Genomic DNA, 14,977 nt, shown 5'->3' on the forward strand with positions numbered 1-14,977 from the left:
CCCGCCATAGCCCAGCTGTGCGCTCGCTCCCATATGAGGTTACGCCATATTGTTTCAGAAGCTGTGCTATGCCCATGGAGGTGACACACACCTTTAATCCCAGCACTCAGGAGGAGGAGACAGGAGGATCTCTGTGAGTTCAAGGCCAGCCTGGTCCACACAGTAATTTCCTTGACAGTCAGAGCTACACAGTGAGACCTGGTCTGGAACACAAAAATGAAGAAGAGATAATAATAATAATAATAATAATAACAATAATAATAATGAGTCTATAAAATGTATGTCTGTATCAAATATATATGTATAATATATTTTATAAAGGGGAATTTATTAGATTGTTTTATACTATAAGGACTGAATTGTTCAAAACTGACATTTTGCAGGCTGGAGAAGCAGATATCTTTTCAGTGCCAAAAAGTGAATGGCTCAGTAGTTCCAGTTTAATCCTGAAAGTCTAGAAGTTAGAGAGTTGCTGGTGTTGAGACCACACCAGAAGGCTGAAGAAGATGCAGTCTGATGGAGGGCAGGCTGGGGAAGATGGAGTCTGATGGAGGAAGAGGAGGGCAGGCTGGGGAAGATGGAGTCTGATGGAGGAAGAGGAGGGCAGGCTGGGGAAGCTTCAGTCTGATGGAGGAAGAGGAGGGCAGGCTGGGGAAGATGGAGTCTGATGGAGGAGATGGAGGGCAGGCTGGGGAAGATGGAGTCTGATGGAGGAAGAGGAGTGTAGGCTGGGGAAGCTGCAGTCTGATGATGGAGGAAGAGGAGGGCAGGCTGGGGAAGATGGAGTCTGATGGAGGAAGAGGAGTGTAGGCTGGGGAAGCTGCAGTCTGATGGAGGAGGAGAAGCGAAAGCTGAGGAAGATGGAATCTGATGGTCGTGGAGAATGTAGCAGCTGCCGTGGTATGAGAGACGTCCGCTCAAGAAGTAGTGAGGGAGTGCACTCATTCTGCGTTTTCTTGCGATTCCTACTTCTGGGCTGCTCCCTTTGGGAGTGGATCTCACTCCCTTCAGTTGATCCTGCCTGGGAATGCAGGCACCGAGAGCACTAGTGTGTCTCCTTGTGGCTGTGAAAACCAATCACATCACGTTACCCTTGAGTTTTCCTTCCCTCTCTCCCTCAATAATAATATAGAGCTGCCCTGTGCTGTTTAACGGGATAGTCTCTGTCCACATTAGGCTATCAATCACTTGGAACATGGCTAGTCTAAGAGCATCTAGGGCTTTCTCTCCAGTGGCCTATTTCCTCAGCTCCATTCAAGTGCTCCAGAACAAGCTGACACACTCTTACCTTGTTAAGAATGGATTTCCCCCATAGACCTGTGAGGACTATAACAATGACCAACTTGTGTGGTAGCTATTACTTAAAACATATTTGCTATACATGTATATATTAGTCCAAGAAACTCAGGGTTGCATTTCCTTTAAGGATTAACCTCTTTCATTTTAAAAGCCGAGGGGATAAAACAGTCTCATGTATATCCTGGCCATTTGAAAGTTCAGGCGAAAGCCTATTTTATAGGAATCTGGCTACATTACTGCATGTGCTATAGCCAAGGAAATGGTATCTTTGGAAACTTTGGTTGTCATTGAAGGCATTCATTTTGGGGAAGATTGTTGACAGGAAGAATTTAAAATATTTATAAATGGTATTTGAGGCTCTATTAGAATAAGACCAAGAATCTGGGATTTCTTTAAAAAAAAACACAGATATATACTAAGCTTCTAAAACCTTTTCAGAGCATCTCCAAAAGGTACTTATTATGATTGAGTAAAGGAGGAATGTATTTTTAAAAAGTCGGAATGAATGGGCTGTTGACTCAAGACATGAGCTTTTAAAAGTCAAGGTTTCTTTTTTCAGTTTTGAGTTTGAGGTTTTGGGCCTGGCTTATTTATAGCATCCCAATGTGTAGAGATGTTCTGTGGATGTGTGCCCACAGGCTCTGTCAATAGGTGCAGCTGAATTTAGCTTACTGGCACATATGCCAAATTTCTATTCCGAACCTCCTTGTTTATAAGAATATGTGCCTATCTTCATTCTGCCTAGAAGAAGAGACATTCATTAGAAACCCTTCTAGGTTTCTATTACAATGAATTTTTTTTTTTTATAGAATGGAAGCTAGATGCAAGAGGGACCTCAACCTTGTGTTAGTAATAAATATCAATGTTTTTCCCTGCTAAATACTCATAAGATCTAATAACATGCAGGAAATTAAAAATATATTGGTTTATTTATAGCGTCTTATAATTTGTTTTCCATGCTTTGTGAGGGGATTCTGAACAGCACAGGGCTCTTGGCAGCTTTCTCTGAAATTAGGCTTTCCCCAAGGGTACCACTGCCCTTGAAGGTCCTGCTAGAAGAGCTATCTCACCACATGCGTGCCGTTCACGGAAGGGACCTCAGTCATTTGCCATGCTTACTCTTTCCCACATGTTACCATGTCTCAGAGGTTTTCTTTCAGACCAAAGAATTTGAATTTCCTCCCTCGTCTTTCCTAATTTGCCATTATGCTTCCATTAGTTCGACTTCCTTCCTTTCTTCCTTTTTCCCTCCCTCCCTCCCTCCCTCCCTCCCTCCCTCCCTCCCTCCCTCCCTGTATCCCTCCCTCCCTCCCTCCCTCCCTCCCTCCCTCCCTCCCTCCCTCCCTGTATCCCTCCCTCTTTCCTTTCCTCCCTCACTCCAACCTTCTCTCTTTCTGTTCTATTAAAGTTGACTGTTAACTCAATTCCCTTTTCGGTCACTTTCCAAAACCCATCAGAAGAGCTGTCACTCTGAGATGCTGATCTTATTATGCCAGAAGCGTTCAGTTTCAAGTTGACTACAGAATCATTTCCAGGTTTCTCGGAACATTATAAGTCTCCTCATAATTTGGAGTAAACCTACCATGGTGGTAATTCTTTGTTGCCAACCTGACCAGATTTAGCATCATCTCATAGACCCCTGGGGCGTGTCTATCAGTGTATTTTCAGAGAGGAAGGACAGAAGAGGGTACACTCACCTTGCTATAGTGGCAGCATTCCATGTGGTAGGATCCTGACCTGATTACAAAAGCAAAAAGCAGAAAGCCAGATGAATACTGACATTGTCTTTTCTGTGTTTCCTAAGCTGTTGAGATGTGGGCAAGTGGCTGCTGCCTCAACCACAGGCTACACCTGTGGCCATGCCTTCCTCATCGTGATGGGCTGTGCCTGTTCTGTCCCCCAGTGTAAACTTCTCTTTTATATGTTAGATATTTGGCCTCAGGTGAGAAAAGTGACTAGTGAACCTGCCTTTTCTCCTCACCTTTACTCCCTCCATCGATGATATTATTCAAACATTAAATAGGTTGAATGTATCTTTGTATGCATTTTTTTTCCACCAAGGATTTTAACCAAAAGGCCGAGAAGGAATTGTATGTGTTTTTCTAAAACAATGCTAATATTGCTCATTTGTATGTAGATGCAAAGGAGTTATTACATATAAAGCATCTGAAATTCTGAATCAAATAAAAGATTTTTTTTAGTTTGTTTTTTCACTTACTATGGTTTTGTTAACTTTTGAGGTACACACAAAGAGACCACAGTTATTTACGCTAGCAGTTATCCAGCCTTCCATAGTCCAGAGAATCCGCAGGGAGCCAATTCAACAATGCTGATGAATCCTGTTTTCTCTCTTCTTGAAGGTGTTCATATGATTCTCTTTCTATCATTAAAACCATAAATCATATTTGCAGTCTTTATGTCAATACTTTTATGTCATGTATGTCAGTTCCCCAAAGGTGGGTTGTTGGGTTAAATAATATTTGTATTTGAAAGAAATTTGGATTACGTCGTGGTAACTTCTAAGAATGTTGTTGAATTCAATTAGCAGCCTATAAAATGGCTTCTTTCCCCTGTTGTTTCCTCCAGTGTTTATCATAAATGATATTTTTAAGATGTATGGTATTTACATATATGTGTATATGGACATATATATGAATGTTTTCTTACACGTATGTGTGTTGAGCAGAATCTTCCATGTTTCTCTGCTCCGTTCCTTCCTTTCCTTTACTCTTTTGTTTAGTTTCATTTGAACATTCTTCTTATATAAATTGTGTGTGTGTGTATTTTTATAAAATACACACTTTTTAGGTGTCTCTCTAAAAATCTAGAAACCACAAAGTAGAGAAAGCTTGATACTGGTTGTTCTGTGACTGACTTAATTAGCTTGATACTGTTCTTTGAGGTTTTTATCCATCTTTCTACAAGTGATGTAACTCCGTTATTCTTTCTGGATGAACAACTTCCCTTATGTATCTAGACCACGTTTCCTTGGTCCTTGGACACCTAGGCTGGTTCCCACGTAGGCATTGGGAATAGCGTTTCAACCAACATTGATGTACTGTACTTCTCTTCCTGTGTCTGACTGTTTCACTTGGGGTGACGTTCTCTGTGCTCACCCACGCTGTAGCAAGTGCAGGCCGTGCTTTCTTTGACGCTAATGGTTTTCCTTTACATGTTTATGCCACACTTGCTTTATTCGTTTGTTGGTTGACAGGCATCTAGGTGGTTTGACTAGCTCGGCTATTCTTGGATAGTGCTGCTAGTGCACACCAGAGTGTTATCTTTAGTGCCACGATGGTAATTTTATTTCTTTTGGTATATGTTCAGAAATGCGATTGCCGGGCCCTTCGAAGTTCTATTTTTAATTTATTTTAAAACCTCCGTAGTGTTTTCATAGAGACTGTATCATTGCTAGCATATATAGACACTTTCTAGTCCCAAAACTTTTGCAAGTACTTTTTGACTTTGTAGAAACAGCCATGAAAAGAAGGAGAACAACCATCCTAATGCTGCCATTAATAGTTCATACTGGTTTTGATTTGTGAAAGTGATGATTGGTGAGATCTGGTGATTAAAGAAATTATATGCTCTCTCATATGCCTCTTGTCTATTTTTATATTTCCTTTGGAGAATAAGTATTCAAATTTATGCTTATTTTAACTGTTTTTTTTTTGCTACAGTATTCTATGATTTAAAAGATTTTTTACTGGTGTGTGTGTGTGTCTGTGCGCACGCACACACACACACACATGCGTTCGTGCACATGTGCATGCATGTGTGTGCCATGTGTGGTACAGGTGCCTTTGGAGGGCAGAAAAGGGACCCTGGAAAGACAGGCTTAGATTACATGGGTGCTGGAACTGCAACTCATGTCCTGTAGAATCTGAGTGTGAGCCTTTAATGGCTGAACTATCTCTCTAGCTCTGTTTTCTGTTTCTTAAAGTAGAAGCTGAGGTGATCAGTTTGAGGCCTTTCTTTTGACCTAACTAGGCAATTTAGTGATACCAGCTTCCCTTTTAGCTACACTTTCATATGGAGAGTTTTTGTTTGTTGTGTTTTCTTTAAGTTTAAAATACTTTGCAATTTCCTTTTTGTTTACATTTTGTTAGATGCTAGCACTGGAGTTTCCAGATACCTCTTTGCTAGTGATTTCTAATTTAATTTCACTGTAGTAAGAGAATGCAGCTTGATATGAATACTTTCATATATACTGAGACTGTTTTATGGTTCACAGCTTGCTGTGTTTTGATAAATATCCTGAGTTTACTTGCAAAAACTTTTATTGTTCTGTTATTATTGCATAGAATGTTCCATAAATTTTAGTTAGGTAAAGATGATTGATAATATTATTTAATCCCTTACTGATTTTATTTTTATTTTATCAATTGAGGTGTTTAATTTTTTTAAGATATAGGTGTGTAGTTGTTTTTTTTCTTTCCAGTTGTGTCATGTTTTGTTTAATGTATTTTGAAGATCTCTTATTATATGTAAAAAAAAACACTTAAAATATTCTGTATTGTCAAATCAGGTTCCTAATTGTTGTGAAATGACCCTTCCAGTCTTTGTTTAACTATGTTGTGAGCTCTCATTTGGAACAGTTTTTTATTCTCTATGAAGGGAATCATTGTGGTATCTTTGTTTTCTTTTTTTTGTGTGTGCGTGTGTGTGTATGTGTGTGTGTGTGTGTGCACTTATGCACAGTGTTTCTATGAAGATCAAGCTAGGGCACCAGCCCCCTGGAGTTGGAGATACAGATGGCTATGAGCTGCAGTGTTGGTGTTGGGAACTGATCCCGGGTCCTCTGCAAGAGCAGCAAGTGGTCTAAACCCTAAACTCGCCTTTCTAGCCCACAAATATTTCTATATTTCATTTGTGCATTTCTTTATATGCTAGTATTTTGTTCTAGCATTGTTGCACGTGATTTTTTTTAAAGTTTTTGTTTGTTTATTTTTTTGAGACCAGATTTTACACTGTAGTTTGGCATGGTCTGGAACTCACTATATAGCTGAGTCCGGCTGTCTAACGGTCCTCTCTCTGTATCCTATTAAGATTAGAGGTCTCTACCAGCAACTGGACTTCCTGTGGGCCTTATCAGCATTGGTTTGTTTGATCCTCACAATGATACTGTAAAATGGGGTTACTATCGTCATCCCCATTTTACAAATGAAGAGCTGAACTTCAGAGGGGTTTAGCTCTGTAAAACCACTCCTTGAAGGTGACAGGACCAGGTTTTGAAGAGAAAATACATTCTAAATATTTCGTGAATATGAATTTGTCATTAGTTAGTATCTTTTATAATTCCAGTGTCAGCATGAACAACAGATAAAGTCATTTTCATCTTGATCTTAGAAAGGCATATTCCATTGCTTTATTTTTTTCCAAAGGCTAAAAACAATTTCTTTAATTGCAGTGATCAACTATAGAAAAATCTTTCCTATTTCCGTGTTAGCTCCAGAATATATTGCATAGTAAAGCCCATAGTAGGTACATAATTGTTGGCATCTTGTGGTTTGCAATGGACCAAATCCTCAATTTTATTTGCAGTTTATAAAATATCAGTTGCACTTTCTTGGTAGCAATGGGACATCAAGAAGAGTTTATGTTCTTCCCAGGTTGTAAAAATGTGTTATAGTGCACACAAATCTCTGCCACACCGAAGTGAGTGTGATAGAAGAGTGGAGGCAAGTGTCACAATCTTTATTCTTTAGTGTATAATATCTGAATGTTAATAGTTAAGTGATAAAAGGGAGCAAGGGGGAAATATTGGACCCAAACTTAATGCGTGGCAGTGAACATACACTCACCAATAATTTTCGAAGATGGTTACATTTGCTGTTGAATTTCTCTATGGATGTCAAATAAATGCAGTTGCCCTCTGGGGTATGCATGAAAGATGGCATTCATTTCCTTCAGAACTGCAGATTTCATGTGCTCCATACCGCCTGCTGTGGGACTGTGCGGCTCTTGCAAGCGTGACTCTGCACAGCGGTTAACCCCGTGCCTGTGTTTTGTTTGCAGCATCTGGCGAGGTCCCAATGTGAACTGCACGGACAGTTCGGGTTACACAGCTTTACACCACGCAGCCTTAAATGGACATAAGTAAGTGCCGCTTGTCTGGACTGGAAGTTGTATGTATTTAGTTACGTGTAATCTGATAACATTAGTTCTGTCTGTTGATGCCTTTCTTCTGGTCTTAGGCAATTTAGGGAGGATAACACTGATGAATTAAGCTTGGGAAAAATATCATTGAGTATGAATGTATTTAGAATGTTAGTTCAAAGAAGCAGTCAGAGAAGTAGTAAAACATGTCACACAAGGGTGGTAGAAGCAGAGACAGGACCACGTTAATCCTGTGTGGTTTTAGGGAAAGAATGGGATAAAAACCACTGCTTGTCTTCTCTTGACATTTGCCTATACCCACTCAGCACAGAAGTGGGTTCTTGCTAGAGTGCTGCCCTTATAAGCCATGGGCACTTCTGTGATATTTTCTCTATCATCCACAATCACGTGTCTCAGCTCTGAACTGTTTGATCCTGAGGAATTAATGTTTTAATTACTATGCTAGTTTATGCTAGGAGCACGAGAGAACATACAGGTACAACCAGTACTTTATATCCGGTATTTTATCGAGGTGACCTAATGGTTTGGTGATAAGGTGTGCTGTCTTTTCTCGGGGACACAGATGTTCTGTCTTTTGCTACCAGAAGAAGAAGGTCTCCTTTTTTGTCTTTCTTCTGCAGGAATGGTGCAAGTTAGTTTCCCCAGGCTTGGCTCTTCTCATTTCACTTTAGTGTTTTGGGTGGAGTGTGCTAGTCAAATCTGGCCTGTATCCCAGCACTTGGGAAGCCCAGGCTGGAAAATCGGGAATTCAAGATCATCCTTGGCTACTTCATGAGTTCAAGGGCAGGCTGAGCTACCTGAGAGACTATAGCAAAAAAAAAAAAAACCATAATACAATAAAACAAAAAGGCATGTGTATATTCCCCTCCCACCAAATATTTATTTAAATTTGAAACACATAGGCCTTACTTGTACTTGATTTGCCTGGTGACCATAAAGCTCCAACTTCAAAAGATTTACAGTTTGTCATTATTTATTACTACAACAGTTTTGCTAATTAAAACTTACTATGTAAATCTAATGTTATCAGTACATTTAAACAATCATTTGAATTGCATAAAATATTATAAATGTTATGTTTTCTTATTTGGATTCTTAGTGCTAGATTGCAACATTACATTTATTTTTATGTGTTAATTTTTTTATATTGTGTAATCATATCCCCTCTATCTTAGAAGGTTTTGTTTTCACAGGATTTTTTATTACTAAATTGTTTTTCTATAGAATGGAAAATACGTTTGCATGTCTGTCTGTCTGTCTATCTGTCTGTCCTTATTCTCCTTTGGAAGATAGGCTCTTGCCTATATAGTTTCACCTTGCTTCAGTCTCATGACCCTCCTCCTGTACCTGGGAAAAGGAGATTTCAGGTCTGAGTCACCATGCTCTCCTCACACCATGCATCTCCTTAAAAGGTGAAATTATTATTTATCCTTATTGTATCTGCATGATTCCAAGGCAAATGTAAATCAGGTTAAGTCACAAATAATAATGTTTCTTTTTCACTTACTTCAGAGTTCAGGTTTCTGATGAAGGGAAAGTCTATGGGGCCTGATGTATCCAGTGTCTGGGGCCTGACTCCGAGTTACACTCATTTCTTGCTTTCTTACAGGGTCACTCACTATAAACACATATAAACTGCATGAAAGCAGGTTAGGACTCGGACACTTTCTCAATTTTCAGCAAATTTATTTAGTGAACATTGCTGATTTGCACATGATGGCCTGGAAAATATAACTGTTTGTTCCTGTTGTCTGTATATAAAGTGAAGAAGATAATGTAAAGGAATTGAACAGTAATCACTAAGATTGGCATGAAGAAAATAGGGTCCAGCTCGGTATTTCCAAGCCTCCTGTTCAATGCAGAAATTCTTTACTTATTTATTTTTTATTTTATCTGATGAGCTCATTTATCTCTCAAATACTTTCTAGTAACAATTTTCTCAATATCATCTTATAGAATGTGCTTTGGGAAAAGCACAGAGATATTTAACTTGCTAGCTGCTTGCCTTTAAGCTGTGTTAATTGTAACATTTTTAGGTCTCAGTTCAGTGTGTATCAAACACATTGGCTACATAGTCACCATTGTTTCCATTTTTGATATATACATTATGCGTTGCTTGTTTCTCCGTTCTGTATTATGATGCAATAGTTCTGAAAGTTGGATTATAACGAGTGTTTCTTGAGTCTGGTTTGTTTAAATTACCTATAAACGGTTGCAGTTAGATACCACTTATCCCACCCATTCCCTCTCATTGGATAGATGGACAAAGCAGGCCATTCTGGATAAACAATGCGGTGGCCATGTTGATGGTAAGGCGGGTTTGTACTGAGATCCTCAGCATCCCGTTTACATTTATATGCCTTTGTCAGTTCTCCATGTTACGTCCCCCTGCGTTTAACTTCTTCCTGGCTTGTCTATGCCTCCTTATGTCTTTCTAAGATATCTTCCAGCTTTATCAATTAGTACACCCTGTGGGTATTCTAAATAATGTTGTCTTAAGTAAAAAAAAAAAAAAAGATATTTTGAGGAGATAAAATTATCATGGAAGGTATAAAGGAACGACACTTCTTTTGTTTGCTAGTGTCACTTAGTATAGGCCATTAATACTTTATTATGTTGTATTTTTCTCTAGTAAACCCGAGCAGATAATATCAAAGCATTTTCCATTCTTGTTGCTGTTGTGGTTCCTAGATTGTTTCTGTACATGTAATCTCTAGGCTAAAGTTCATGGCTCACAAAGCCTGGGAGAATGTTGCAGGGTCCTGTATTTTATTCTTTTCCTTTCCATACAGTTTTTCCCCATTCCCAACATGTGACCAGCCGTAAGCCTTCACACTGCAAATTGAATCCATTTCTTCCTCATTGGAGCATTTCACTGGGGGTCCTTGTTAATCCACAAAGGGACAAGCATTTCCTCCCCGTGATTTGTTGCTTCTTACAGAGCAATTCCTCTCCAATCAGCCTGGCTGGAGCCAACAGAAACTGTGCTCTATTGGTGGTTTCCTGGATCATTTGCAATGACAAAATGGAAAGTTATTACTTTCAAATGACAGAAAAATCATGGTCAATAGAACAAAATCTACTAGGAATTCTTGTAAACAATTCACACTGCAAACACGAATCGCTTAATTCTCTTCTGAGAAGAAGAGAATAGAATAATATTCCCAGTCTTCCCTCACCCCGCAATTCCCCATCTCTTCTCTTCCCATCCTCTCCTGCCCTGTGTCTTCTCGCTCCTCTGCCTCTTTCCTGTTTTATTTTCCTTCCCCCCTGTACTGTTGTCTTATTTTTTGTAACTAATTAGTTAATGAATGCCTGAGGTGGGAATCAAGACCTCATATATGCTAGGCAAGCTCTCTACTGACAGGTACAGCTCTCTTAGTAGATGACCCCCCCCCCCCCGCCACTTCTTTTCTTTCTTTTCTGTTGTTTGTTTGTTTTGTTTTTTTTTTTCTTTGGGGAGGGGCGATTCTTACAAGCTGACTCTGAGAGACTTACTATCCTGTCTCCATCTCCCAAGGGCCGGGATTGCTTGCCTAGCTATTTTTCAAAAAATAATTTTATCTTTCTCAATAATGTTTTTCAAAATTAAACTCAAGTACTTTTATTTCCTTTCTTTAATTAGGAAATGGCTTCTTATTTGTCTTCAGTCATTTCTCAAACTCTATTGGCTGTGTTGTGACTTACTTGGATACTAAATAAAAGTGTCAGTGAATTTCTTTATTCCTTGGAAATATATGATATATTATACATAATAATTATAATATATGATATGGTATGTGTAGAGTTAAAATAGTTTCTATTCTATTTCTTTTAGGATTTAATACTTTATAGACTCTAGAATCTGTAATCTAAATTCTATCTTAAATTGTGGCTAGAATTGAAAGAGTAAGTTATTTATAGTTTTGCTTTTGCTTCTTTTTTAGTTTTTTTTTTTAATGAAAGGAGTAGTCTAAAATTTCATAATCGGATATCTGAAGATGTTGGTATAACTAGAAGCACCTTCGATTTTATTGCTTTTATTCCCACAATCTAGAAATTGTTAAGTGTGAATTCAGTCTATAAAGAAACTTCAGTGAGAGTGAGTGTGTGTCCCCAAGTCTTCTGGGCACACCACAGACCTGAGACTTTGCTTTGTAGAGAAGTGGATAGCCTAGGGAAGTCTCAGGTCTAGCCTTATGGACTTCAAGCGACTCTTTGGTTAATTTTGTAGCCAGATGGAGCTGCTATTCTGAGACTTACTGACAGGCAGCAGGACAAAATAAACATTGTTGGCTGTAATGTAGTTACATGGGGTCTTGTTAAGAAAAAAGGAAAAATATTAAAGTTGGTCCTACCAATTACTTTAATTTTGCTTAGAATTTATTCTGAAGTTTTTCAAAGCTTTTTAATACTAATCAGAAATGCTTTTATATTTATCAGAACATAAATACAAATGAAAGTAGAAAAGTCAGTACTTTAAAATTTTGTATTTTTATCTGAATTTACATATATTACCTTAAAGCCGCAAAAGAATGAAATTATCTAAATTGGATTACTTTTTGATTTAATATTTTATTTTGCCTCTGGCAATAAAATTACTTTCTCTGTGACCCCATCCACCACATTTATATTAGGATTTCAGAACGTCGTGTGTGTGTGTGTGTGTGTGTGTGTGTGTTGGGGCTAGCATTGCAAGCATGTTGTACATGCTAAGTGTGTACCTTGTCACCAAGTCACACCTTTAACCCTGAATCACAGTCAGTTATCAGATGATGACTGTATCTTACAGCCAGTTATTGGCTGTAAGAAACATTGTTACTTTATTTGTAAAATGCAGGGTTTGCTTTGCTACTTGCTAATCTATAGACATCATCAGTGAACCTAATATCTTATCTAAAGAATGAAGCACACGCAGCACAGTCTGTTGGCACCTCTGAACACACAATTAGATACAATCTAATTGAAAATAAAAAGTCATAACTTTGAGTTAGTATTTCTGTGATTTTTCTAATTTAAATAATATAAAAAGTACTCAAATTTTAATTTGCTCTTTATAAGCCTGTGTGGAAAGACTATTTAATTATCATTAGGTTTGATACATCTAGATACAGCATGAAAAGGGTTAATGACAGTTTATTAATTCCTCATTGTGTTTACAGTTCAGTAAAACCACCAGGTACTTACTTGATTAGAACTCTAATAAGTGTGTTTTCAAACTGAACCTAAGCTCAAATGGTTCACTAGCTAACGTGTCTTGATAAGGTCATAAAACTCAACTTAAATAAAGGTTTAAAGGGAAATTTAAATTTAAAGGTGTGCATGTTTATCGAGTGGTACATATTTACTTCCAGGCCCTCGGGGTTGACACAAGCATACTCCAGATTGAAGAGCATCCTTAAGCTGGGCAGGACCTTTTCTCAGAATAAAGTAAAAAATGTCAGGCATGTTAGCTAAAGCATTTGCCTTCACATCCAGGGTCCTGGATCCAATCCCTTGATACTGTAGAAAAATAAGAACTTGAATGAACACATTTAAAAATAGAGACAGCAACTGAGACAACTAAGACAGCAAGCAAGACGGCTCAGTTGACAAAGGCTTTCGCTGTCAAGCTCGATGACCCGGGTTCAATCCCCAGTGCTAACACGCTGGAAGGAGACATCCTACTTTGGCAAGGTGCCTTCTGACCTCTATACATGGGTGTCCTCCAATCAAATAAACGAATGTAATAAATTTAAGAAGATAATATTTGGTTAGGACCTTGTAACTTATAAGCATATAGATTATCCCTTTCTGATTTAGGTATTAAATAATCACAATGTTATGTATACACTACAGATGTTTAGAGTAAGTCACTGTTTAGAAAGAAACACTTTTCAGTGTATCATAAATTATCGTGGTAAACAATGAATGATTATCGCCTATAAAAATTGGAGTTAAAGGACAAATTTTGAATTTTGGGTGGGAGTTAAAGACAATAGAAGCTTCGTTCCCATCATTGTTTCCTTTTGTTATCTCCCCCTTGAAAGGTGTTTCAGCCTGTGTTATATTACTATGATGAGCTATCCAAGACTGGGTAACTTTAGAAAGACGCAGGCATCATTTTGCTGCTAGTTATTCCACAGATGTCAATTATATAACAGGATTTTATTCCAGGTAGTGAAGCGCTGTCAGCATCTTTGTTTGCTGATATTTCTAAATGAGAATGGTTCAACTAAATAAAAATAAAAATACTGAGTATGCATTCTACACCTTAATTTAGGAGCTATAGAAAGTGCCTGAAATTTAATTTTGTGTGGCATTAAAGGCCCGCATCTGGTGATGCTATTCTTGATGTCAGAGTCCCAAGGTGATGCAAGTTACCACAAGGCTAGTGGACGTGCATGTATGTTTCTTCCTGTCTTTCTTAGAGAGCCAGTGATACCCATAGGCGGCTCATCACAACTACCTTACTTATTTACTTATTTCTATTAATGCCCTCTAGAGCCCATTTCTAGATAGCATAGTTAGACTGGGTGTCCACTGTCTTAATATTTTATAATAGTAAGTAAATTTGATTTATAAATTCTTGGGCATAAAACCGATCGATATCAAAACTAAGAAACATCTTTTTAAAGAGTTAGTTTTAAGATTGTTTTTATTTGCATAGATATTAAGAAATGAAATTAAAAGCTTTCTCATAATTGTCTTTACCATGAATTTGGACACATTCTTCTTAGAACTAGGTATTTAGTTTGACCAGCCTCCTTTGGTTTTATTTTACTTTTTTTCTGTTTTTAAAAGAATCACTGGAATTGTTCAACAGGACAACAGTGTGTCCTGAGAATAGTTTGGATGATGTAGCATCCACAGCCACAGCCTTCTTGTTTGGTTTGTATCGCAGTCCTTTGGAACTGATAGTAAAATGTAATATCTAAATTCCGTATTAGCAGTCAACGAGGTAAGGAAAGATTTGATTTCCTTCAAGTAACTAAGTTATTAACTGGTAGAGATTTGGGACTTTAAGCTAGATTCTTAGTGGGTTTTTCTTATTAATTGATTGAATCCTCTTTTCTCACCGGTCATTTACTTATCTCAGAATCGAAGACTCCAGAACAGCTCTTACGTGGCAGCAACAGGAGAATCACAGGAACCAAGTCGAAGTCTGATTCGACTTCTCCTTGTCTATGTTCTTATTTGAGACAATCCTCATGCTTACACAGCGGGCTCCAAGTCATCCCATTTTGTAGCCTTACCAGACGGCAGCCGTCAGGACTGCTCCAGAGTCTTTTCCAGAAAACGCCACCAAAATTAAGAGTCGGGTCATTTGCATAGCTGCGTCACAAATCCCAGACCCTGTTAAATAATAAATTCTAAAGAACACGTTAGGAAATAATTTATGGGCCTGGAAGGAGGGCTCAGCAGTTAAGAGCACTTCCAGAGGGCTTGTTCCCAGCACCCACGCTGGGCGCCAGATAATTGCCTGTAACTCCAACTCATGGGGACCTGATATATTCTGGTCTCCACAGTCACCCCCTCTATACTGTGCACATCCGGACACGCATATCCACACACGTGGAAATACAATCAGCTCTTAAAA

General features: G+C 38.3%; 1 protein-coding gene across 3 annotated transcripts in view; it reads left to right on the top strand.

Annotated features, from left to right (window-relative positions):
• Anks1b (ankyrin repeat and sterile alpha motif domain containing 1B) overlaps positions 1-14,977 on the top strand; it is an 866,240-nt gene that overhangs the window by 96,218 nt on the left and 755,045 nt on the right. For all 3 annotated transcript variants that reach the window (XM_057757559.1, XM_057757560.1, XM_057757561.1), the window contains exon 2: positions 7,318-7,398. In XM_057757559.1, the coding sequence (XP_057613542.1) occupies positions 7,318-7,398 (81 nt within the window). The remainder of the gene's footprint in view (positions 1-7,317; positions 7,399-14,977) is intronic.

Source organism: Chionomys nivalis, chromosome 25, assembly GCF_950005125.1.
Source record: "Chionomys nivalis chromosome 25, mChiNiv1.1, whole genome shotgun sequence".
Classification (NCBI taxonomy): domain Eukaryota; kingdom Metazoa; phylum Chordata; class Mammalia; order Rodentia; family Cricetidae; genus Chionomys; species Chionomys nivalis.